The 27,064-nt window shown below is 51.2% G+C and overlaps 1 protein-coding gene across 2 annotated transcripts in view; it reads right to left on the bottom strand.

The window, feature by feature from the left end:
- TSPAN11 (tetraspanin 11) overlaps positions 1 to 26,463 on the bottom strand; it is a 60,876-nt gene extending 34,413 nt beyond the window's left edge. For both annotated transcript variants that reach the window (XM_080810927.1, XM_080810926.1), the window contains exons 1-2: positions 26,333 to 26,463; positions 4,932 to 5,026 (exon numbers count right to left, since the gene is read on the bottom strand). In XM_080810927.1, coding sequence (XP_080667053.1) covers positions 4,932 to 5,015 — 84 coding nt within the window. In that variant the 5' untranslated portion in view covers positions 5,016 to 5,026; positions 26,333 to 26,463. The remainder of the gene's footprint in view (positions 1 to 4,931; positions 5,027 to 26,332) is intronic.
- Between the last annotated feature and the right edge of the window lie 601 nt (positions 26,464 to 27,064).

Here is a 27,064-nt window from a genome sequence, read left to right as displayed (position 1 = left end):
TCTGTCCCCGACAACTCATGTCCCATGGCAAATCAATAAGATCTGAATTTGAGCCCAAACTTGAGCCCGAGTCTTCCCGGCATGCTCTGTTGTCTTACTGATCCACGTATGCCCCACAGACACTGTGGGAGAGGGACAGGACTTGAGGCTGGTGGCCTCCTGTGTAGTCTTAGGGGTGAAAGCTGCTGGGATCCAGCTCTGGGTCTTTGGGCACATTGCCCCTCCCCCCTTGCACAGCGGGGCTCTAATAGAGCTGCTCAGGGCTGTGGGATGCTGGGAAGATGAAACAGAATGATGTAGGTAAAGACCTTCCAGAGAGGAAGCTTGAAACAGGAAGCGCCATGCACCCTGGGGACTCTGTCCGCTCATGCACCCAAGCACCTAGAACAGTACCTAATTAACATCAGGGCTGGACTTTTCCATTGTTAAATCATTGACCAGAATGCCTGGGGGTCAGCGGTCGCTTTCTTTCTCACCACTCTAAGACTTTGGGCAAGACTCTGAACTGGGTGAGCCTGTTCCCTGCCTGAGGATAATGGCCAGACAGACCCTCAGGGTTGATCTGAGGATCGTGTGAGATAACCCGAGGAAGGTCTTTATCCGGCAGTGGTTCCCGAACGCTAGGCATCATAACTGCCCTGAAGAAGGGCTTCTCCAGCCTCGCTATGCTGGGCTGGGACAGTTTGGCAAGGTGATGTATGGGGAAGAAACACTGTCATGGGGGAGAAAGGAGGACTAGCAAGGGCAGTCTGCCTCCGCTGTCGGGCTCACTCTCTGTGCCTGTGCAGGGGCTTAGTGAGCAGGAGACTGGCAGCTGTCTGCAGGACCCCCCCCACCGCCCGCCCCATGCTCTGCAGTAGAGTCTAAGAGGAAGGCAGAAGGGGTGTGAGCACCGATTGGTGTAGACCCCGGCATTGCTATGTGTCTTGAAAGAGGGGCTCAGGTGGAGGGTTGGCAGCTGGACTCTGGGGTGTGTATGTGACACGCCCCCTTCCCCAGGAACTCTGGTAAATTCCCAGGGGCTTTGCTCACGGTAAGATGTGTGATGTTGCGCTCTGCTGTGGGAGGAGATGGGCCAGCAGTCTGTCCCTTGTCTACTTCCGAGGAGATCACGGCAGTCTAGGGGACAATGCCGGGATACCCTTGGACTAAGACTGAGGCCTGAACATCCCCAAATGGACCATCTGTCATAAGTGGATGAAGCTTGGTCAAATGGGACCCTGGGAGGCTGGTCCATGTCCAGCCAGGTCCCCAGGCAGGGGTATTTTTAACCCAAGGTAGGGAGCTTGGTAGGGGGGAAGCTCCCTCTCACTCACTGGTAGCTGCTTGGGTAGCATGCCCGCTGGACATCTGCCTGTGCTGCCACCCCCATGTCCCTCTCCCTGCCACTCCCAAAGGGACACAAATCTGAACAGACTCCTAGTCCGCTCTGGCTGGAAGGGCCCCGAGGGTGCTCACAGGCAAGGTCGGGGCCCTTCCACAGACATTCTGGGCTGAGCACCTTGAAACAGCCTTCTGGCTCACCAGCTATGGCCCTCTATCTCTGCTGGTACCCAGCAGGTGGCTGTCTACACTGATTGCCTACTTCCTCCACCGCTGCCCCCACTACTCTCCTGAGAGTTCTCTTACTGCAGCCACCAATAAACTGTGGGGTCAACCCGGTGGCCTCTCTCCAGGCCTTAAAATACTTGATGTGTCCCTTCCCTTGAACACGTGTCCAACCTACCACCTCCATCTCCAGCTTCTGGGACCCTGTCCCTCCTGCTTTGCCTCTCCCTGCTCTGACAGTCCTTCCCTCCAGCCCCCCAGTGGATGGCTCCTGTCAGCTTGCCTGAGCTCTCCTGGTGGGAGAATGAAAGTCCCACATCTCAGGAACTCTCTAGGTCAGGGCAAGTGGGGGCCACTGTTGAGCTTCGACTCACCCCTGCCCTCGGGGCTGCTCTGCATCTCATTCTCGCTTCTCTCCTCGGTCTCCGTGGGGGTTCTCACCTACTTCCGTGGCTGCAGCGACCATCAGGGTGGGAATGATCCAGACCCACGAGCCAACCTCCCACGGGGCATCTCTGCTCAGATGTCTCCCGGTGACTCAAACCCACCATGCCTCCATCTGACCTCACCATTGGATGCCAAACTGCTTGTCCTTCTGGTCTACCATTGCAGTGAAGGGCTTCACTGTCCACCCAGGTTACATATTTTCTTTCCTCTCAACCAGTTTGTGACCTAATGTTACCTCCCAAATCCCTTGACTCTCTCCAAATATTTCGATCCCCACTGCCCCTCCCATGGTGCAGGTCACCACCATCTCCCATCCTGATTGGGGCCATGTTTAGAGGGAATGTCAACAGGAGTCATCCCTGGATGGTGAATATATGGTTGAATTGTGTCCCCAAGAAGGTTTGTTGATGTCCTAACTCTGGTACCTATGAATGGGACCTTATTTGGAAATAAGATCTTTGCTGATGTAATCAAGTTACAATGAGACCATCAGGGTGGGCCCTTATCTGATATGAGTGGGGTCATTCTGAGAAGACAATGCCACGTAAAGACAGAGACACATAGGAACAACAGTACGGGATGGCAGAAGCCGAGATCGGAGTCATGCAGTGCAACCCCAAGATGCCAAGAATAGCCAGCCACCACCATAATTTAGGAAGAGTCAAGGAAGGACTTTACCCAGAGTTTCAGAGGGAGGATGGCCCTGACGACATCTTGAGTTTGGACTTCTGGCCTCCAGAGCTGTGAGAGGATATATTTCTGTTGTTTAAAACCACCCAGTCTATGGGGTACCTGGGTGTCTCAGTCTGTTAAGCGTCTGCCCTTGGCTCAGGTCATGAACCCAGGACCCTGAGATTGAGCCCCAAGTCGAGCTCCTTGCTCAGTGGGGAGTCTGCTTCTCCCTCTGCCCTGCTCATGCTGTCTCTCTCTCTCTCTCTCTCAAATAAATAAAATCCTTAAAAAACAAAACAAAACCACCCAGTTAATGATACTTCGTTATGACACCCCTAGGAACCTAATACACTGAGATGTGGGCAATTTTTATTTTCTTATTTATACTTCTCAGTATTTTAGGGATTATCTGTAGTGGAGACATAGACTTTTATGATTGGGGAGAACATACTTATTCTTAAGGAAAAAAAAAATCCTCACTCAGCAAGAATCTTAAGCACTCTATTGGATTTTTCTCTGAGAATCAAAACTATCTGCACCCACACAGCTTACTGATTACATCAGTGTTGACTGTAGTAGTCCATTGGCTTCAACAAGCCAGCTTTAGTATTCCAGGAAACTCTTGCCCAGGAAGATAAAAGTTGCAAATGAAATAAATTTATTGTCCATCTCAGGGACTTTGCAAAAGACATTTAAGCCAACATCAAACGATTCGACTTTTTAACAGATAGCATCAAATGGGCGTCTACTCTTCAAGGCTCTCTCCCAAACCCTGGCCTGGCCATGCCCACAATCCTTAACTCCTGTATCATGATCCTTCTAGGTCTTAACACATTGGCCCATCTCAAGCAATTTAATTAGCCTTAATGAAAGACCCTGGACATGCAGATATAACCTATCTTTGCCTTTGCCTTTCCGAGACATTTCTAAGGGAGGGCACTGCTTCCCAGGGGAGGCAGGGACCTCCGCTCTGCTCTATCAGCAGGTTGATTTGGTGGTATTTGCAAGCCTTCTGCAGCTCGCATATCTGAAATGTTGTATTTACTGAATGCCTTCTATGTGCAGAGACTGCACTAAGCACTTACCATGTACCCTTCTAGGGCACCTGCTCATCGAACTGCTAAGAGATAAGTTGAGGTATATTAAACATTTTAAGAGTTTCTTTGAGCTCAAATTGATTCCAATTAGGCAGCAGCCAATCTAGCAGATAGAAAGGAACTCCGATGTGCTTGCACCAAAGGAAAGACTTTCCTAGCCAGAAGGGAGCAGGACTAAGGATGTAATGCTAGGCAAAAAAGCAGGTTGGTTACTGCAAGGTTACTTTCCTTTAGGGAAAGGCAGCAGTCTAGCAGGTGGGTTACCTAACTCGTGATCATCATTCCTGATTGACTGGCTTAAGATGCCGCTTCTGGGAGAGCCGAGACTGTAATTAAGTCTGGTTTGGTGACATGAAGCTTAGCATTAAGTGACTCCATTTGGGGCCTGTTGTTCCCTTTTTAACAAATCCCAGGTAGTTAGAAATGATTTGCATTTTGTAGCTGGAGAAAGAGACTCAGCCAGTGTTAAGTGGCTTGCCCCAGGCGGCGCCATCGGTAAACAGCAGAGCCTAGCAGAGCCTGCTCTCCCAGCCCCCTTTCAGCTCTCCAGATCTAGGGAGACTGCAATACAAAACACACACATTCCAGCATCTGGTTATTTTGGGGAACCAATGGTATTCTGCTTCCGATTACTTCGATAACTGCCTCATGTGGACAGACCCCGCTCCTCCTAGAAGACCTCCCCGGGGCAGGCTTCCTGAGGGGAGTCACCATGAAGGCTGTTCCCACCACACCAGCCCCAGGGCCCCACGACTTCCCGGGCCCAGAAAATGTTAACCATGAAAGGCAAATAAATGGTTTTCGGTGGAGCACAGGCAAAGAGCAGGCACATTTCCCACAAGGCACTGGTACAGCAAGTTAGCGGGGAAGAAAGAGCCGGACCCTTTGTACAGCAGGTGGGAACACAATGCTCCTTGTGATGTTTATGTGTCCCCTATTTCAAATGCCATGTGGTGCGGACTCCACGCCAACCTGCAGACCAGATTCTTTTCTTCCCCCTCAGTAGCAAATGTACATATTTGCTTTAAAGTAGGTAGAGTTTGCCCATGGGTGGTCGGTCTTTGATTTGGAAGAAATCACCCCGAGTGGTGACTCACAAAAAACAAAGGGGGTTTGACTCACTCTGTGCTGAGCCAGGGGATGGATGCGTGTACAAGATTCACTTACCCAGAAGAAGAAGTTAAAGACGAAGAGTAAATACTTCAGGTAGACAATCAGCCAGTCATCCTGCTCTGCCTTGTAATGGGCCATGGCTGCTGGGCCTGCAAAGAAGATAGAGGGAGCTGGAGGGGGGCCCCCACAGGGAACCACCTCGCCCGTCCCAGAGCCAGAGCTCCTTCCTAGCCTGTTTGGCCAGGTGGGTCTGAGGCTGTGGGTATGTAACCTGGAGCAAAGAATAAGGAAATGCAAAGGCTATTATCAGATGCACAATAGAGGTGAAGTGTGCAGAATTTTCTAGAACCTTGGGATCTCGGTTTTGCCCTTTTGCCATAACTCTAACCTACAAGTCTTCTACCATAGGAAGTGCCCTTATTCCCTTCCCCTGTCTCATCAGGGTTGCAGGGCACAGATTTACCTGGCACTCTGCATCATTTGAATGGAACCTCTGTGTGCACAGGGGAGGCATGAGCCCCAAATCGGACAGTCCACGCTGGAGAGGACGTGAGCCTCATCCAATCCGTCCCACTGGCCCCCTGCACCACGACTTTCCAAATGAGGACATAAGGCAGCAGGCCCAGTTGTTTGGCAGGAAGAAGCACAAGAGCTCTGGAGTCGGACTCCCTGGGTTCAAACCCACATCTGCCACAACACACATGAGGTCTTGGGCAAGCCATGCAACCTCCCATTCCTCCCTCGTAGCAGAGAGAATAATGATGGCTACATCTCCAGCCTGTTTGGAAGATTAAGTGGGATGGTCTGGGTAAGGTGCTTAGCATCGTCCTGGGCACACAGTAAGTGCTCAATAGACGTTAGCTATTAGTAGTAGTCTGTGTGGCAGGAATTAGGACCCAGGCCTCCAGCCCCAGAATTCCTCGTTTTTTGCCCAGGAACCGTTCTCCCTCTCCTTGTCCTGCTGCCCCCTGCTGGAGTCTCTGGGAACCGTGTGTGACAGCAGTCAGGTGGCACAAGCAGGGGAGGCTTACTGTGCCCATAGTCCTGTGCGCTTCTCAGTGGTACAACAAGTACAAGGGTGCAACAGCCCTTGTACTTTCTGCTTCTCCTGAGCTCCACGTCCCCTGGGCACCCGCCTGCGTCCTAACACTCACGGAGTAGCTACCTGCTCCTCGAGGAACTCGTTCTCTCGTGGTGACCTCTTATTCTAGAACCACAAGCAACGGGGCACTGGTTTTGCTCACTTTCATCTCTTTCTCCCTTATTCCCCACCTCCGGTCGGGCCCTCCTTGTCACCACCCCGCTCCTTTTCCTTGGCCGGCGCTGGGCCAAGCCCAGATCATTCCTCCTAAACCACCATCCTGCCTTTTATTTCAAGCTCCTGGGCCCCTAAGACAGGGAGAGAGAGAGAGAGAGAGAGAGAGAGAGAGAGAGAGGAAAAGGTGGCTGTCTTATTTGGGATTTCTATTTCAGAACTTGAAGAAGGTAATTTAAGAGTTTTAGTCTTCTGGTTAAAAAAGGACAAAACCCATTTTTCTCCAATTTCATCTGAGAGGCACTGCGGCGGAAAGAAAAAAATACAGGAGAAAAAAGGAAGCCTACAAAAAAGTGTGAAAAATGATGACAGATGGGGTCAGCGGGCGAGTGGAACAGGAGCTATTACTCGGCCATCCCACAGGTGGCCTGACCAGAGCTCCGCTGGGCCACCGTGGGCCATGAGTAAATGGACAGTTTGGGCCTGGCCTTCCCTGTCTGCGTCTCTTCTCACTTTGCCTGCCCCTCTCCTCCCAACCAGGGCCCACAGAATCATGCCACAGACCCTTCTACAGCGGTAGCCCCAGGGCTCAAGAGCCTCTAAAGGAAAACTGTATTTCTAAAAAGAGAGTTGAGGCCGAAGACGGAATTAAACAAAAACAAACACATTTCTAATGGTAAAATTTCAGCCATCAGTGGTAGAGAAGATGGAACCACAGAACGTCAGGGTCATAGGAAATCCTGGGCTCATTAAGTCAACCTTCTGCAGAGGGAGTGGGGAAATTAACACTCTCTGAAGTGACCTGGCTAATCGGTGGTAGCAGTTTCCTATCCCCCCCCAACACCCCCACAACCTACAGTGCTGGGGGTGGCTGAGGCCCCGAAGGGGTGTCAGTACCAGTGTGGAGCCAGATGCTTGGATCTGAAAGTTAGCCTTGCCATTTATCAGCTGTGTGACCCTGGGTAAGTTACTTAACCTCTCTGTGCAGCTAACATTTCTTGAGCATGTATTATGTGCCAGGCACAGAACTAAGAGCTTTACACATGTTGTCTTATTCCATCTTCCCAATAGCCCTAGAAAGTACAGGTTATTCCCATTTTGAAAGATAAGGAAGCTTGAGGCTGAGCAAGGTTACATAAACTGGCTAGAGTCACACAGCAAAAGTATGTGTGTGTCACTTGATTGTAAAACATTATGGGAATATTTTAGTAGTCTTTTTTTGTGGATTTCTGGCTTGATTCTACTGTGGCTGGAGAAAATCCTCTGTGGGATTTCAGTCCTTTGAAATGCGTTGAGACTTGCTTTATGGCCCAGAAAACCATTTCTTTCAGTGGAAGTTCCATGTGCATTGAAAAGAAAGTGTATTCTCCAGCTTTTTTAATCATGTTACTGAAATAATAAATCACGTTATGAAATAAATAGAAGTGGGGGAAAGGCAATGGTTAGAGGGATCATGAAACATCTCATTTTGGCAAGGCACTACAAAAGGAGAACCTTCAGTGGGGTGGGAGGAGGCCCTCAGAGGCGGGGCCACAGCCTGGGGGTCTGTGGGTGGCTCCATGGGGGTAGCACTGGCAGGCCCTCTGCCATCAAAGCAGGGCTAATGAGGTCATTAAGCCCAGAAGGTGATGATGTCCCCCTGCCCATTCCCTCTCTTCTCATTAGTGCCCCCAGCCCTACTCCTGTGACTCAGGGAGGACTAGGTTTGCACCTACTAGTCTCACTTCTGTTTCTGGCTTGCTCTATGATCTTGAGCCTCAGTTTCTCTCATCTGCAAAAGTAGAATGACTATCTGGCTCACTGGGTTGGGTAGAGATGCCACTCTACTCCAGGACTTACTACTGGACCACTTCTGTATCACCTTAGGCTCTGTGTATATGATCGTGTTGTATGCCTAGTAATAACAATGGCTAGTATGAATTGATCATGTGCCATGAGTTGGGGGTGGTTCTAATGAATGAACAGATGAACATAGGCACTGACGGGGCATGGGAAAGCTCCCACACTCTTTAAGAGTCATATAAATATTTCTCACCCAGTTCCCCAGGACACCTGAGTCAAATATGATGGAAAAGAGAGAAACACAACTAACCCCATCCCTTCTGGGTCCTGAACCTGCACGAATGGGGAGGACCCCGTGGCTGAGCACAGGGCCTCCTGGGGAGCCTGTAGAAGCCCCTCAGGGACTTGCTCTGTTTCCCCCCAGAGCTTTCCACGTCCCCTCTCCATTGTCCCCTCTTTCCTCTTGTCTTTTAGTTCCACCCTCATGTGAGAAACTTTTGTCCAGGGCATGCCAAAGTAGAAAATCCTTTTAAAAAACACACAAATGAGGCACAGACAGGGGCAGGACGGTCCCTGCTGGTGGGATACCCTGGGGCATCGTCACGTGCTTCCTCATGGAATCAGCCCTCACAAGAACACACAGCAGGAGGGGCGGTTTTGACAGGTCTGGAAGGTGAGCGTGCAGGTAACCCCCTTCTCGGAGCTGCACACCCTCTTCTCCTTGCCTTTGCTCCAGCCCTCCCAGATGGCTGTCCGGCAGGGGCTGGGAAAGCCCGGAGCCCCGAGGCCCACCCCAGTGGCATCTCTGCACCAGTCACATGTGGCTTCCTCCTTACAATGCTCAGCAGCCCAGCAGCCGAGCTGCGAGAGGTCAGAGTGTGTGTGCACCTGACCCGAAAGGAGCTCATTGAATAAATGCCCGATTTGAGGGAGGCAAGTCGTTCTGCCTGTGTTTCAGAAACAGAAGATTTCCTAGTCATGGAGACAAGGTGTTTCAGGGCTTTGAGAAGCCACCTCTGGCCCCAGTGCCCCTCACGGACTCCCCAGCCAGGAGTCAGAAGCCCCAGCCCCCAGCAGCGGCAGCCAGTGAAGAGGCCAGGTGCCGGCATCCCTCCTTTATAACCGAGGGGACTGAGGCTCCTCTGGCAGACCCAGGGACCCATCGCTGGTGTCGCTGGAGTCAAAGGCAAGACCTCTCAGGTCTGGGCTTTCATGGGGTTTTGAGGAAAGAAAAAAAAGTCCCTTCCAGCCAGAGTCGATTTCTCTGTCCAAGCTTGGTACTTGGAGCATGGAGATATGTCCATAAGAAGCCTCTCACAGAAAAGATGGAGGTTTCCGAGGTGGCCCATTCAGGGGAGGCTCAGGATCTGTATGATGAAGAGCATGGGCAGGAGGAAGGCCCCAGAGCCCAAGGTGTTGGGGCTCCGCCCAGGAGTGGCTCCTAGGAATGCGACAAAGACAGTGCAGCTACGACCCTCACCTCCAGGGGGCGCTGTACACATCAGGGGCCCCGTGTGTGGCTGTCCCTGGAGTTGTGCAGGGCCGGCTGTGGAGGTGCACACAGCTGCCCTGGCAAGCCCCAGCTGCTCATTTCTGGTCTTCCTTCTCTTGCGTTTTCCTTGCCCGGGCTGGGTGCCTCCCATCGCATGAGGCCACCTGGGTGAAAGCTTGACTTTTCATTTGCAAACAGAGCCTGGGCAACACAAAATATTCTGGGTGGGCAGACACTGGGGGGCTGGTACAACTGAAAACCTCCCACCCCCATGTACCTCTTTAAACCCATAAGCCTCAACTATGATCTGCAGGTCGCTGTCCTCGTCTGTCATCTAGAGAATGGGGCATGGATTAAAGCTGGTTTAAGTCTGATTCCTAAGATGGCCAAGTCTTTTGGCGGTCCGATGGAAGTTGTTCCCCCTCCCTCCATTATAATGGAGTTGGAGGTGGGTACGTGGCCCCTTCACTAGCAACTACATTTCCTGGGGGTCTCAGCAGCTAGATCTGGCTGGGTGGCAGTTCTTGACAATGGGATGTGAGTGGAAGGGCTGCATCCAGGCTTGCCCTAGACTATCACACGAGAGAGAAAGAAACTTCTTGATCCTGTTGGGTCTCTGGCACAGAGCCCAGCTTCGTCTCTAACCAAATCCTGTCTCCAGGAGTCAGAGTCTTTGCTGTGTAATGTTCCATTCCAAGAGAAGAAGGAAGGCAGGCCTGCTGGAGCTCCCTCCCTGAGAGCAACGAGGTGGTCCCCAAGCACACGGGCGCCCACAGCCAGGATGTGACTGCAGTTGGGAGGGTCCTGAGCCTGACCTGGAAGCCGCGCACACTACCTCCCAAGTGACCCTGCCTCCTGTCTCCTTCTCAAATCATTGCCAGACCTCCTTCTCTTCACCACTGGGGCCTGAAGCTTCACTTCCCTGTCCGGTCACCGTGCAGCCCACCACAGTCAGGCAATCCCCTCCCTTCCATGCATCCTACATTCACTTCTGACCACCAAAGCCAGAGGCAGCTTGTCCCACCTTATCCTGCTTCACCTCTGCCGAATTTGAAACCACTGAGAGCGCTGCACCTTCCTTTGAAGCTCTCTCTCCTGGGCTGGTGTCACTGTCCCACCCTCTCCCAGTCCTTCCGGTGTCTCCAATTTGCTCTGATCTGCACATCACGACGCCCAGTCTCCAACTCTGTGCTCTCCTTGGTCTCATTGGCTGGGTCCTCCTCTTGGTGCTCTCCTTTAATTAAAGGCTGGTGCTCCCTCTGGGGCAAGGTGGGGACCATTCTTTCTGCTTTGCCTTCTGTCTCTCCTTTTCAGCCTCACTCATACCCAGCTCTGCCTGCGTCTCCCAACCTGATGACTCTCAGAAACCTGCGGGGTGCTAGGCTCTCTCCTGTGGCCACAAGTCCCTGACCACCAGCCAGGCAGAAACTAAGTCAATATCTGCCCCGCCGACCCGGCCGTCTGGTATCCCTGACACTCCCATCCTGCCACCCATCCAGGGCACCAGTCTTCAGGATTATGTCCCAGTCCTCATTTTGCCATTGTCACCACTTCCTGCCCCGCCCCTTTCCACTGGACCCAGATGTCCCCTGTCTGCTGCCCTCCTTCATCAACCTCTAGTGTGTCCACTCACTCTGCTCTTCTGCGACCTGCCTGTAGGCTGTAGGCCTACCCCTCGTTTAGGGCTGCGGTGGTCTGGCTGGTGCTTCACGTATCTCTTTTCCCTTTTGAGATCAGCTAATTAATTAATCTGTTAATTCACTGAACACTCAAGGCCCGGCTATGTGACATTATGGGCTGGAGATTAAAGAGAAGAGAATGAATGAAGCAGACCCCAACCTCAGAGCTCACGGCGGGGGAGACAGTCATAATTGGCGTCATCCAACCCAATGTATGAAGTTCAGGGAGAAAAGTGTGTCCAGGAGAGGAACCACTAGTGAGAGTTCAAGCACAAGTAGGAATTAGGCAAAGAAGGTGACGAAGCAGCTGTATGCCAGGCTCCAGTATGAAAGCAATGGGTACCAGTGAACTTTCCATTTCAGGGAGTGATAGAAGTAGAGTCACTACTTGTGGTTAGGTTAGATAAATCCAAATGGCTTAACAGGTTGTAAACCAGATCCTAGGGTTCGGAAGGAAGCATTCCTTTAAATAAATTTTTAAAATCCACTTTGGAACCTGGGCATCTGAAGGGAGAACCAGGCCTGTCTGGTTGATTTGTGGCGGCTCTGTAAGGCCACAACAGACATGGTGTTGTCTAGGATGGTCAAGGGTGGGCCAGCTCAGCCCACTGTCAGTCCAAGCCGCTGGCCCAGGCTGACTACCTGCACTGGCAGACCAAGCTAGGGGAGGAGAGGAGCCAGTGATGAGAAGTAAAATCCTAAACCCAACAAGGAAAATCAGTCGCTCTCTGAACAAAGAGCACGGGGTTTTAATTTTGACACATTAGGTCTCAAAGACACCTTTAAAAAAGAAGAATGCATTGCCTAACATACTTACTGCTCCCTCTAAAAACCAGCTTAATTATAGTGAAGAATACAGTCTATAATTTTTCCCACACTCGGAGATGGATCTATATTATAATTTTCCCGATCTTCGTGAATGAATGGATGTATGATTTCCACCCAGAAAGAGCTCCTCTTTTCATCACCCATGTGGAGACACGTGCTTGAGGCCCTGGCTGGGTGGGGGTCATCACCCCCAGTGGATGACATCCCCCTTGACATGAGGGGGATTTGATCGGGCAGTGTGTGTGTTCCTAGAACCCAGGAGGGGACGGCTACTAAGGGCTACTAATCCCTGCCCTAGATTCCCAAAGGGGAATTGCCAGAAGGATACTAGGCATGTCTGCTGACACTGAGGGATGGTATTTATGGAGGCATTAGCAGATGGGGTTTGGCTGGGGGGTGGAGGTGGGCAAGCAGAGGCCCAGGGGTCAAGGGTCCTAAATCAGGATTTCCCTCACTACCTGTCAGCATTTTGGGCAAATCACTGTCTCTCTCTGTGCCTCGTTTTATGAGAAAGTCGGTGTTCTTGCTACATTCTTTCAAAGAAATTTGTATGTAGAACCTAACATATAAAGCAGATAATTGCTTCTCTGGCTGAAGGGGTGTGCTAATCCCCTGGAATGCCCCCAGTCAAGCCCACCTGATCACTGTCTCCCCTTCCCCACTCACCCGAAAGCTGGAACCACAAAGAACTGCAGCTCTAGCACTCTATGAGACCAAGATGTGGGCATTAGCTTTTTTTTTTTTTTTTAATTTGACAGAGAGAGACAGTGAGAGATAGCACACAAGAAGGGGGAGTGGGAGGGGGGAAGCAGGCTCCCGCTGAGCAGGGAGCCCGACGTGGGGCTCGATCCCAGGACCCTGGGATCATGACCTGAGCCGAAGACAGACGCTTAACTGACTGAGCCACGCGGGTGCCCCGGCATTAGCTGTTTTATTCTTTAACTGCATATTGTCCCCCGTACTTGTCCCCAGTCAAAAGAAGCAAGGGGATAACTGCCAAGGTCTATGTCGTAGAAATCTACGTTCCATATCATACGTTCACAAGATATTTTCAGAACTGGAAGTGACCTCTGACATCATGAGAAACCCTTTATTATTGATGGCTCCAATTCTGTTGACCCCACCTGGCTCCAGCTCCACCCACTGTCTTCCTTTTTTTTTTTTTTTTTTTTTTTTTTACTGAGGGAAAACACAGGTAACATACAATTTACTCTTGTAACCATTTCCATTCAGTGGTCTTACGGGCATTTACCATGTTGTACAAGCATCACTACTGTCTAGCTCAGACCTTTTCATCACCCCAGATGGAAACCTTATACCCACTGAGTGCTCACTCCTCACTCCCCCTCTGCCAGCTCCTGGAAACCTCCACTAGCTTCTCTGTGGATGTGCCTACTCTGAAAACTTCACATCAGTGGAATCGTACAATATATGATTCTCGGCGTCTGGCTTCTCACCAGCATAACGTCTCGGGTTCATGCTCGAGCATGGATAGGTACTTTGCTCTTTGTTACAGCTGAACAATATTCAGTTGTGCGTAAAGGCCACCTTTTGCTTATCCATTCTTCTGTTGACTGACATCTGGGCTGTTTCCACCTCTTGGCTAGAGTGGATGGAGCAGCTATGAGCATCCAAGTACACTTGTTTGTTTGGACACCTGTTTCCAGTGCCTCTGGGTAATGCCTAGCAGTGGAATTGCTGAGTCACGTGTTGCACTTACTGAGGAACTGCCAATTGTCGTCCACAGCCCTACCTCATTTTTTTTCAATATGGCGTCTGTCCTGGGCAAGTGGGTCCAAGCCCACTGGGGAACGGCAGCAGCCCTGTATGTTGGCATGGGGTTTGCTATTTCTGTCCTCCCCAGGCTTTAGCTCACTGGTTGCTTGCACAGAGGATGGGAATAATAACAATAATAATAATAATAATACTTATGACTGTGATGACATAATTATTATAGTACTTCTTGCAGTAACTATGAGGTGGGTCCTCTTAGGAGCCCCATTTCACAGATGGAGAAACTTATTAAAAAACACACAGCCTTGTCTGAAATACGGGGCCACCCTCCCATCAACCCCCCTGTGTTGTTCTAGAGGAGCCTCCCAACCCCCCCTCCTCTTCCCTACCTGCTCCCCCACCCCTCGCCAACCTCCAGCCTGGAGAGCCTCCTGCCCCAGCTCCTTGTGCCTGCCTCCCAGGAGCCTGCCCTTGTCTGGCTTCTGCCAGGCCATTTCATGAGCTGGGCTGCCTTCCAGATTCTGCCAGCACATCAGGCTTCTCTGATGAGTGCCCAGCTCCCAGCTGATGATGAGACCACCTCTGCCCAGCAGGCTTCTGGCACAGACGAATGCTGCACCCTCAGCTAGGGCCCCAGGGACACTGAGGCACGACGACAACGGATAGTGCTCCTTCTCCCTCCTCCCCAAAGTAGCTCCCAGTGCATGTGGGCTCATGCTGCCCATGGCAGCTTTCCAGACCCTGTACACAGCCAGGGAAACTGAGCCTGGGCTGGTCTTTGGAAGCTGCCCCTGAGCCCCGGCATCTGAGGCTACATGATTATGGCGAGGCAAAAAGGCTGCCCATGACAGACAAGCCCAGGGCAGGACGCTGACCTGGGCTGCCCTCCCTGGTCGGTTCCGTTCTGCCACCTCAGGCGCAGAGTTGGGATAGAAGCAGCAGGCCCTCCCTATCACCCCACCATCTACCCACAGGTGGTCCAGCCAACAGGCAGCCGCGGATGCCTGACAGAATTTCGAGAAGACCAGAGGGCTGAGTGGCCATGACTCTCAGAGCAGAGGCAGAAACTCCCAGACATCCCCAGTCCCCAGTGAGCCAGAGAGAGTGAGAGATGCCCTGGGCCCCGTGGGCCTCCCAAGCTTGGATTTAGGCCTCAGACTGGAGCCGGAGACCCACGGGGCATCTGTTCTTAGGGACCAGGGTACGCTCTCACTGTCGTGTGCCTGTGAGGTGGAGAGGGTGAGACACGGCTCCCTGAAGCAGCCTGGAGGATGTGGGAGGTGCTCTGGGCCCCACATCAATGCTGACCACCACCCCCACCCCCAGACTCAAAAAGGACTCCCACTGGGTTTGACGCAGGGGACCAGGTCTTCAGTTGCACAGGCCCCCTCTGCTGCCCCCTCCCCCAGGGTGGGATCCCCAGCAGAGTGCCAGTCGCCCAGAGCAGCCTCCTCCCCATGTCCCCAGCTGCAGCCACAATTCGTTTGATCTGAGGGTCTCTGAGAGCCGCCTAGGAAATGACCCTGCTTGAGTCCACAGAGGACACCTGGGAGCTTCAGGGAGGGGGTCCATGTGCGGCAGCTGAAGGATGATCCTGAGTGTGGGTGGGAGGGGGCTTTTCTTTCCTCCACCATCCCCGGTGCTGGGCGTGAATGGGAATGTGAGCCTGCTTCCCTGATGCTTGGTTTGGGCTGTCACATCTATGGAGGGAAAATTACACTCTTACCAGCTGTGTGAACTTGGGCAGGTCGGTCCTATGTACGTAAGCTAGTGTCCTCCTCTGTCCTCTGGGGATAAGAAGACCCTTAAGGACCCCAGAAAGAGTGACCTTGAAGGCCAGTCAAGCACTGGTGGACTGCGTAGCCTGCTCCCACCCAACCCCGTCAGCGGTTAGCAGCCTCCATGGGGGACGTCAGCAGGGAAGTCAGCAGGCTCTGTGCTCCGCAGAGGTGCTCTGGGGTGGAAGGAGGGGTACCTGCGGAGCAGCTTTCATCATGCTGCACACTAATTGGGGCTTAAGCACATTACAACCTGCTTGCTGGGACTCAGAAAGGCACAGACACTCCCTTCCAGGCAGCAGGAAATTTAAAAAAAAAAAAAAATGCCTGAATGACATAAAAACTTGTCTCCTTTCCCAGAGAGTAGGATTTGTACAATTTCTCCTTTGCTTTCCAAATAGTGCCTATCTTGTCTCTGGAGCAGGTGTGGCAAGTAAGCCTAAAACACCATTCCTTCCAAGGGGTCCTAAGTTGGAGGCCCCTGAAATTATATGAAAAAATGTTAACCATTTCTGTGCTGGGGTTCCACAGGTGTGAGCAGATCCCCAAAGAGGTTTATGACTTCCCCCAACAAAAAAGTTCAGAGTTCTGTTTCGGGTGGTTATAGATAAGACTTTGGATTAGCAACTCCCAAGAGAAAGGCCTTGGGTTAGGCACGGGTTCGGGGTCCCCGTGGACCCCAGGGACCCCCGAGGAGGCAGAACTGGGGCTAGAAGCCAGTATCCCAGGTATCCAGACCCTGGTTCAGCTTGCTTTCTCCCGTACCACATGGACCGACAGAACCGTGCGCTCGTGTATGGGAGGGTGAGGGAGAGAACACTGACGCATCCAAATTTAAATTCTGATTTTCACTTTGGGACTTGGATGTAAATCTGTTAGGTCTTAAGTCCAGAAAGTGATGTAATTTATTGAAGAAAGTGTGGAAGCTGCTAAGCTCCCTGATAAATAAGCCATGTTGCTTCATCCCAGCCCTGCGGAAACCTAGTTTCTAGGGACATAGAAACCCCCTTGGAAAGTATTAGAATCTTCTCCCTGCAAGAGAGCCAGACACACAGATTCTTGTCTTTTTAAAGATATTTGACCTTTCTGGCAAAGAAATAGTACACTCACATGGCAACTAACCAACACCCCCCACACTGTTACCCTAATTCTTTCCAAAGAAGAAAAAAGAACTTTAGTTCCATGAGTTATAGAGGATGTTATAGAAATGGACTTGGCATCCGAACATGCTAGATATTGCATATATTGGCTCCCTAGCCATGTACTAATTACTTCATCACCATCAGCATCTCTGTGTTGTTCCTGGATCTGGAGAGCTGCCTGCGTGTCCCAGGACTAAAGATGGAGAAGGAGCCTGTCCACTCCCATATGTTGGCCGGAGAGACCTGGAGGGTAGAGGTCGTTTCTCCTTTCTCCCTGAGTAGGTCTGAGAAGAGCTGGCCCTCAGGGGCGCATCTCTGGTTCTCAGCCCAGTTCTTGGGCTTTTGGGAAGACTGCAGGCTCCCAGGGCCGCCAACGGCCACGATCTCTGAGTTCCCACTGCCTCTGGCTGTTGCTGAGTCTATTAATATGAGGACATCAGGAAATAACAAGACTCCAGTGCTTTGAAGTGTGAAGAGCTCTAAAAGGATGCCTCATTATTATTGATGGTGATGATAATATGTGGTATGTAATCTTTATGTGCCACTTTGGCCGCTAATTTCCAAAATGAGGAGGGACGAATTTAAAGACCCAGCCAGCTCTGGGGGTAGCAACGGCATTCTCGACAACTCACACAGAACCTTGAGCTTCTGGTCCTTGAATTCCTTCTGAGGTGGTGCGTTGGCAATCCAGCCTTTGGATGGTGTGGGCTCACCTCCTGCCACGGGTGTATGAGACACTGGGCAAGAATTAGGAGAGCGGGAAATAATTGCTTTCTAGGTCCACAAGCCTACCCAGTGTAGATGTACTGAAATGCCTAATACATGGACTAGTTTCCCCACCTCCCCACCCTTCCGAATTTTGAGGCCAGACCTCCCTGGGTTTGAATCTCAGCTCTGCTGTGTGTTAGCTGTGGGATCTGGGGAAGCTCTTTAACTTAGGTGTGCCTCAACATTCACGACTGTAAAATGGGGGTAATGGCACTGATTCTGTAAGGTCTGTGATGACTATAAGAGAGAGCATATGTTAAAAGCTCACACAGTGCCTGGAACGTAAATCCTATTACATTCCTAAAGGCTCCACATGCCACATTGTCGGAGGGCAGGCAATTGGGCCAATGACCCCGTGGGACTCCCCAGAGAGGGCGCCGGGGATGAGAGAATGCAGCCATCCTTTAGGGGGCGCCAGTCGGCAGCATAGCTTTCCGACTTCCTGGGCACATACATGTTTATTTACATTATTTCGACAGCGTTCAGAAGTGGGCTTAAACTCTTGAATTGACCAAAAGGCTGCCTTCTGTAAGTTAAGAGACAAAAACATATATAGCAGTGAAAAGTAGAGCCCAGGGCTACAACTACGGTTAAGGATAACTTTCCTAAGGGAGGGATTCATGATGGCTGCTGGAGGTGTTATTCTTATCCCAAGCTCTGGGTCCTGCCGCTCACTTCACCTTCCAGAGCCTCAGTTGTGAGCAGAAGAACAGTTCCAGTCATTTCCAGCCTTAGATTGCAAAGCAAGGCTTGGAGGCCACCCTGGCCAGCCTCCCCCATCCTCCTGTGCTCTCCTCCCCCCACACTTGGGACAGGATGTTTGCCTGGCTTGGCAGGTTTGGGTTGGTTCTCGGTACTCCACGTTGAGAACAACTCCCTCGGGGCAGTGCTTTTCAATCTTAGCTGCACCAGAACCACCGGGACTTTGTCCCGATTCCCAGGCTGCATCCCTGGGGGGAATGAAAGAGGGATCTCAGAGGGAGTCACCCGAGAGACCATGGTTCCAAGGCCAGGCCTTCCTCTAACTCAGGCTAGCCCCTGTGCCCTCGTTCAGTGCTTGGGGGTCCTTGAGCTGTCCATAACCACAGGTGGGCGGACTGGGGCTCTGCAGACTGTTTCTGTTAAAACACGGGTTAGCAGGGGCGCCTGGGTGGCTCAGTGGGTTAAAGCCTCTGCCTTCGGCTCAGGTCATGGTCCCAGCGTCCTGGGATCAAGGCCTGCATCGGGCTCTCTGCTCGGCAGGGAGCGTGCTTCTCCCCTCTCTCTGTCTGCCTCTCTGCCTACTTGTGACCTCTGTCAAATAAATAAACAAAATCTTTAAAAACAAAACAAAACAAAACAAAAAAACACGGGTTAGCAAGCCTCCCAGGCTCTATGGGCCCCACGGTCTCGGCTGCATAGTTCTCCTTGTTCTTCTGTTCGTTTCAGCCTTTTAAATACATAATCTTGGCTTGTAGGTCATACGAGACAGTTTGTGGACCGCTGGAGAAGAGCATGTCATGCAACTGTCAAATGTAATAATGAAAATAGCTGTTTACAACATTACTTAGACAATAAATTAAAACCCAGGTAGAAAGTAGGCCGACTTGAAGGGAGTAAAGGTACAAAGCAAATGTGGCTTCTTTGCTGTCTCTAACTACTTCTTCCAACAGGTCTTTCTATATTAAAAAAAAAAAAAAGAAAGAAAGAAAGAAAGAAAGAAAGAAAGAAAGAAAGAAAGAAAGAAAGAAAAGAGGTAGAAAGAACTCCTATTTCGGTTCACGGTGCTAGTAGTTGTTTCCTAGTACTCACTGGGAACTAGAGGTTTCCAGCGCACTGAAAAGCTCTTAGCGGGCAGCCATGCTATCAGAAAGTGTTAATTGCTTTCAGACTATTTCATTCTGGCCCGGCACTGCTAGTCCTAACTTTCGGTCTCCCTGCCTCACCTCTCTCCCCACAGAGAAAGGGACTTATTTCTTCTGGAAGGCCTGGCTTCCCTAAGCCTCTCTCTGTGCAAAAAGCACCTCAAAATGTGAAGTCACCCAAAGAGCACCTCCTTCCTTGCTAACTAAGCCACACCCTTCCCCATCCCGAACCATCAGCTTGGTTTCAGTATAAAAATGGTCATGCCTAGAACAAGTCAGCCAGTATCTTTGAACAGACGTAAGAACTCCTAGAAGCTTTTTGCTTTCTGGTGCATTCCAACCCTCAGACAAAATGGTCCTGGCCCCCCTCTACTCCTGTCCTTTGTTCCTTTCTTTTGAGTTTCTTAAACCCACTAGAACCTGTGAGTAAATGATCCAAGCCGACTTTTTGAAAATGTAAATGATTTAAAGCAGAAGGATGGAGATGGAAGCCTTTGCTGTTTTCGAAACATCTAAGTGACTACCTGGAATCCGAGGGCACTTGAATGGCCCGCTCGTTTAAAGGACGTGTTCTACCCCAAGTCGGCCAGAACCATCTAAAAATGGGACCAAAACAGGTCAAGGGTTGAAACATGGCTGGCTTCACGAGCAGGCTTCCAGCTCAGACTCTCAGTCCCCTGTGCTGAGAAGGGCCTTGCGCTTGGTTTAATGCGAGGCTGTTGGGCATCTTGGAATTTTTAACAATTTAATCTTTGAGCTTGTGTTTTGTAAGTGAAGCCCCATGGGACGGTGGGCGTGACTGTGAGCAGAAAGGAATTCAGTGCGTGCCCACTTTCCCTTGCTGATTTCCTTGGATCCACAATGCCCCACAAGCACAGAGTTCCTGGGGGTCCTCCGGGTGTGGCACTCAAGGAGCCTCAAAGAGTACAAGATAAGGTGTTCGGTTTCTGATGGAGCAAGCGGGGACGGATGGCCCAGGGAGGTCAGGCTCTCCGCTGGAGCCAGAGCTGGGTTCAAGTGCAGAAAGCAAGCAATGCGTTGTAAGAAACACCAGCAACCAAGGATTCTTATGATACCCTGTCCTTCCCTGTTTGTGGCACTTCCAGCATTAGTCAACTACTAGTGCTGAAAATGAACAGAAGGGAAGCGGAGCCATGTCTGTGTTGGGCATCGTTGCTTTTCCTTTCAGCCCTTTCTTTCCCCTTAAGCTGAAAGTGGGGTGTGATAGTGTGTTGACGAAGGTGCATGTATCAAGAAGGGAAATAAAAACGTTGAGGTCATTTTGTGCATCATTTCCAGTGTTGAGAAGAACAAAACATGAGCTAGAACATATGAATTGTGTGACTTTGGTGATTCTACATAGGAGTTAAGTCCTATTTTATTTTATTTTATTTTGTTTTATTTATTTAAGCAAGTCCCTAATTAACATGGGACTCAATCCTATGACCCTGAGATCAAGAGTCGTACATCTTCCGACGGGGCCAGCCAAGGTGCCCTGCTTGCATTTAAACCTGGCATCACACACTATCAGGATGAATTAGTAAAATTCATGCTAATAATTAAAACTAAATTAAAATTAAATTAAAATTAAAATTTTAATTTCTCTTTACTTAGAATGTCATTGAGAAGCAAATAAAACCTACCATGACAAGTCAAGAAAGAGACCATGGAAGACAGGAAAAAGCTGTATGTTTTAGTACTTTTAGTGACATTTTCCCTGCTTTTTGTGCCAGGGGTCTGCCATTGCATTTTGCACTGGGTCCGACAAATTATGTAGCCAGCCCTCCTTGAGGTACTTCTTCTCCCTGAGGCCCAGTCTCAGTGATGACTGATAACCTCCCTCCTGAAATATCTATTCTATAGACACTGACTGAATTCCTACTGTTTGCCCAACTTGGTGCTAGTTGCCAGGGACAAAAAAAAAAAGTCAATAAACGTAAATTTCTCTCCTCACGCAGTGGTGAGGAATATAATTCTGAAACCATGGTATAGGACATTGTTTTCCAGGGGTCAGAGCCCTAGTACTTGTCTGCAGAAGAGGGTCTGAGAGAGAAAGGTCTTTACAATTTGTCACGAGCACTTATAGAAACGTGGGCCTTTGCTTGTCAGAAGAAAGCTTCAGAGGCTAGCTACCACACCTATGCGATCAAACAGGATAATGGGAAAACTGTTTATAATTTTGCAATCTGTCCCAAACCTTAGAAAAACTGGACAACACCAGCCCAGTCCTGCTCTTTGTCCTTTTCTCTTCTGAGCCTTTCAACACACTAGAATCTGTTGGTTAAATGGTCTAAACCGATCTTTTAAAAATGCAAATGATAGAAAGCAGAGAAGACGACACTGGGTAGTGAAATCACTACCGCTTTGTGGTCTTTGATCAATTGCTTCCAATGGAGAAACAAATTTCCCTTTACACTGAAGTGTGGCTGACAAAAATCTTTCAAAACATGAGATCCCTGTTCAAAAAAGGAGAAGAAGAAGAACCTGGAAGTCAGGACACAGGCAGGAACCACTGCGGGGTTCTGCCCCACTGCCTGCCGTCAAAGAGGGTCAGGGAACTCTACTTTAGTTCAAAACTTACTACTTCAAAACAGATCACGGGACGTCAGAGCCATTTCCTTTAACATTTCCTGAACCTCTGGAACAGCCTCAGTTCTTGAATTCTTGGCATTCTGCAGTAAAAGCCCTTAAGCCTTTAAGAAGGGCTGATGCATACACGGGGCACTGAGACACTTAAATCCAGTTGTAACCTGCACACAGCTGTGTGGGGAGCAGAATGGCCCAGGAGGAAATGCACCCAGAGGAGGAAAGGGGTGGCCGGCTGGCCCGGGAGTACCCCCGATGCCCAGCATGCAAGATCAGGGTTGGGACGTGTGGTGCAGTGGTCACCACCTGGCGGGCCCCCCGGTCACTGTGAACACTTGTCCAGAGTGCTCATCTCTCAGCCCACACCTGGGCACTCTGTGCCCCGCAGCCATCCATCCATACCCAGGCCAGCCGGGAGTTAGAGGTCGTTCTTTGGTTGGCAGAAGAGGAACCGAAGCTCAGTGAGGTTGAGTAACACACGGAGGGTCCCCTGGGAGGAGGGGGCAGGGCCCGGATTCCAGGCTGGAGTGTCTGACCCAGACCTGGGCTCTCTGCCTTCCCTACCCCCAGCCCCACTGCCCCAGTGAGCATCCCTCCAGGTACTGTACATTCAGCTGTTCTCTCCTCTCTTCCCCAGAGGAACTCTAATCTCCTCACAAGGAGGTGCCTGAGGTCAGAGGGCAGGCCTTTTGGTACTTGAAGGCCCGGAGGCTCAGAGGAGGTGCTGGGTGAATCTGTGCACACAGGCCAGCCACCCCTTCAGCTCTGCAGCACACCCCCTTGTAAGTACAAACCTCAGGAGCCCAGGAGCCCACAAGAAGTCAGAGCAGGGACGGCTACAAGAAGCAAGGTCAACGGTGAGAAGGAATTGGTCGAGGGAGAGGGGTGTCTGTGTTCCCTATCTCCTTTCCACTTCTTTCCATAGTCTCCCCCCTTAGCTATGCCCCCAAAACAACCCAACAAAACAAATGAACCTCCTTCTCCATTATATATATATATATATAATATATATATTAATATATAATATTGCCATTACATGTTATATACTCTTAGTACACACTATGATATACTTTCTATATACTACTAGATACTATATATATTATTAGGTACTATGTATTACTATATACTAAATAGTAATATAAATAATAATAAATAACAATATAATAGTAATAGTATATATATTATATAATACTAACAGTATATACTATAATATGTAATTATACAATATGTATTTATATATTAATAGCATGTAATATTTAGCATATTATATTACATATTATATACTATATGGCATTAACATATCTGACATAATTACATATATATAATATTATACGTTATATAACTACATTAGAGTATACATGTCTTATATTAATTCTCATGGGGTTTAACAAAGGTGGTGGTCAACATGGATTCTGTGCGAAAAACCTGAGCACAGTGCTGGGGATGGGAGCCACAGAGCCACCTACAAATGTATTTACAGGAAGAGACGACCTCGGGGCCAATAGGGCTGCTGTAAATGCGGATCAGGGTGCACCATCACGTTGCTGTCTCCTAGGCTCAGGGATGGCTCAGAGAGATGGCTCAGAGAGAGGGCTCAGAGAGAGGGCTCTGTCCCACCGCCAACGACTCAGGAATAAAGCACACTGAGTGGGTATCTACTGGGCAGGAGGCCTGTCTGGACGGTCAGCCTGGGAACACAGCCCCCACTCCCACTCCAGGGAGGATGATGACAGACACGGTCACCCTGAACAGGCAGCTCTCCAATATCAGAGTGTGGTTTATTGGCTTTGTAAATCGTCAGTGTCCCCCCCTGCTAATCTCACACATGGTTCAGAGTTCCCACGGACCACTGGCTGCTGCTGGGCTGTGTGCAAAATCATTTTCATATTAACCTTGTCCAAAAAGTCAGGAAATTAAACCGGTTGTGAGAAAACAACCCTATGTCGATGTCCCTGGCCAAGCAGAAGCGATCTGTGGCATGTGAGTGTCTGAATCATGGCCATTGGTCCTCCTTGAGGGCCAGGAGGGCACTATTTCCATCTGGAGAACTGTGATTTCAACTTGGACTTGAAAAGGCCCCTAGGGGTCTTCTGATACAATGGGTTTCTAGTTTTATCTCAGTGGGAGGGCCCTTTCTTCAAAGGAAATCCTACCTGGACACCAGCCCATAACTCAGATTAACCCCCAGCTGTTGGAGTGAGGGACCCATGGCCCTGCTTATGGGGCTTGTTCTCCCTCAAAAGCTCCTAGAAACACAATTTGAAAAGCATGCCACAGTTCCCTGCTTGGTAAGTTATTTGCTCCCTCACCGACACAACCTTTTTTGAGTACCTACAGTGTCCCAGGGGCTGGTGAGCCACCGGGTGGAGGACTGGGGCAGGGCCCTGCTTTCCTGAATCTTCCAGTATGGCAAACTTAGCAAAGCTAAGTTCAGACCATGTAAGTGCTGTGAACGGATCAGATCAGGGAATGTGCTTGCAGCCCAGGACGAAGCTACTTTCCATAGGGGATGGGGAAAGGCCTCTCTGAGGAGGTGGAACGTGAGCAGAGGGCAGAACAACTGACTGGACAGATGTCCTGATTTTGACCAGTGAGGAAGCAGACCCAAAGAGGTGAAGGGACGTTCTCCAGGACACACAAGTTAAGAGCAGAGCCAGGACTTGACCCCAGTCTTCCAGGCCCCCTGGCCAGGGCCTACTTTCCTTTCTCAGTGTTTACTACATGGCTGCTACGCACAAGTAAGGCTCTGTGATGGGGGACATCCAAGTGCCCACAAACCCCCAACCCTGCCCTGGTGTTCAGGGCCACCTGTCATGACTCATGACAACTTCTCAGCCTTCCTTGGCTGGTCTCAGCCTGGCTCTGTACCCCAGAAGACAGAACCAGGCAGCTGACATCCCACACCCATGACGTTGCTTGGGAAAATATCCTCCCCTCCTATCACGCTGGCTTCAAACTGTGGAAAGGGCTCCTTACTGCTTTTGTTGGCTGCATGAAGATAAAAGCAAGATGGCGGCTCACTTGGAGGAAAGCTTTCTGGAAAGTCAAGCTGCTCTAAGGTTACACAACTCAAAAACCAACCAAGCCAGTTTTCCTTCTGGGCTGGAGAAGGTTTTCACACAAAACCTCTGGCACCGCCAGATCTGTATGTATCTCACACACCAAGTGTAATGTGGCTCTGAGCCCACACTCCTCTGATGCTGAATATCAAGGGAAGAAGTATGCAAATGGCTCCCTTTACTACCCCCAACCAAAGAGCTCCAGGCCCTCAAAGTGTTCCCCAAGCCTCAGACTCTGCCCCATGAGCCCACCATTTGCCCTTCGCTCTAGCAGCCTAAGCCTGTCCCAGCCCTTTCCCCGGCATTAGCCAATTTGAGCCTGAAGACACCCCCTGAGGTAGGCAGGACAGCAGACAAGTCCCATTTTGCACACAAAGCTCCTGAGCCCCAGGGAGACCCAGGGAACATCCGCTAGTAACATAGTAACAACCACTGAATTCTGATTCAAACCCAGGGCTCCAGACTCCAAAGGTAGCTATCATCACAGTGCTCACAAATTAAACACTCTGGCCTAATTCCACACTCTTCCCTCTCTCAGCCTTCCACCTGCATCTTATGACCTGGAGGGTACTTAGGAGGGTTTCCAGAAGCTGCCTCTTCTCTCTGTGCCACCCCTGCCTCCTACTGTGTGTCCCCAAGCTGGAGAGGTCGGGAGCAATTTAGAGCCAAGGTGAGATGCTCTCTTGCCCAACCCGACTGACCCCTCGGCGTTTTCATATTTTTCAGCCAGTTCACGCTTGTCAATACTGCACATACCACTGGGGAAACAATGCACCCCGGAACCCTCCATATCTTCCTTCTTCCCATACCAAACCAGCCAACTGCACCTGCAGGAGTGGACAGGCAAACACAGGTGATGGGGCCTGCATAGCCATGTCCCCACAAAGACACAGATGTGTCCCCATGGGACACACAAGGCAGATCGGTGCCTGCAGAAGCCACACCATCTGCTGGCATTTAGCAAACTCTATTTTGCAGGGAGTACTGAGCCAAGCTCTGTACAATTCTAGCTGGGATTACTCTGGACCGGTCGCCCCGGGGGTTATGCCCAAGAGCCAGCTACTAGAATTCAGGTGGACAAAGAGAATGACATTTCCAGGAGAGAGGCCCTGAGCCCGCTGGGCCGGCAGGAGGCACTCAGAAGCCCAGAGCCCTGTCCCAAGGCCCTAAGTGCAGAAAGGCAGGCTCAAGAGTATAATTAGGGGCACAAATGCTGCGACCCTGGCAGAGTCCGGTGCGCGCCCGCGTCCACCTAGAAGGATCCGAGGCCGCCTGCCCCACCCCCCCGCATCCAGAGTCGGCTGGTCCCCGCCCGCCCAGGCCCCGCTAGCGTCCGGCTAGCCAGGGCTGGCCACGGCACCGGGAGGGAGGTGGGGGCGCCTCCTCCCTGCGGGGCTGCGGCGCGACCGACCTGCCGCTCCCCCTCTCCCTCCCCTGTCCCCGCGCGCCCCCGCCCCGCCCCGGCCCTCCCGAGCCTCGCGCGCTGCCCCGCCGCCGCCTGCACTTACCCGGCCGCGGGGTTTCCGCACGCAGCGACGGGAGCCGGAGCGTCGGGAGGCGCGGCGGCGCTCCGGGCCCACCCAGCGGGACAGGGTCGGGGTGCGGGCCGCCGGGCTCCAGCCCAGCACCCCGGCACTTCCTGCCGGTCCGCCCCGCCCCGCCCCGCTTCCCGAGCGCCCACCCTCTCGGCTCGCCCCCCTCCGATTCCCAGGCTTCGTTGCTCCCAGCCGGGCCGGCCTCGCCCAGAAGCCCCGAGTTGGGCCGAGTCTTTGTTTGGGAGTTGGCCTCTCTTCAATTCGGAGCTCGCAGAGCCAATTAAGTCGGAGTTAGGGGCAGCTGTGTGGTTGCCCGGGATCCCTGTGGGGAGGGGAGGGGCGACTCCCAAATCTCCCGTCTGCCCGCAGCTCCCCGCCGCCGCTCCCCCTTCCCCCGCCCTGGGGCCTCTCCCAGGTCTTACTTTCCCCTAGGCTGGTGCACGGCTCAGGCCCTGGCAGAAATCGGCCTATGGGGGATCCCAGGGACTCTAGGCTCAAAGCCCCCCTCCCTCTCCCTACCCGCATACATAAGGAAGACTCCCATCAGGGCCTTGTGGTCCTGTGCGAGAGCCCTGTGGTCCACGGGCTTGGTTTTCTGTTTCCTGGGACCAGGGAGCATTAAGACCTCTTCTCTGACCGAAGAGAAGCGGAAGAGTAGACACAGAGCACAGGCCCTGCCCTAGCTGAGAACAGGTGCAAAGCTGC

The sequence above is a fragment of the Martes martes genome (genome assembly GCF_963455335.1).
Source record: "Martes martes genome assembly, chromosome: 8".
NCBI lineage: Eukaryota > Metazoa > Chordata > Mammalia > Carnivora > Mustelidae > Martes > Martes martes.
Note: the sequence above shows the minus strand (reverse complement) of the source record. Positions and strands in the feature narration are given on the sequence as shown.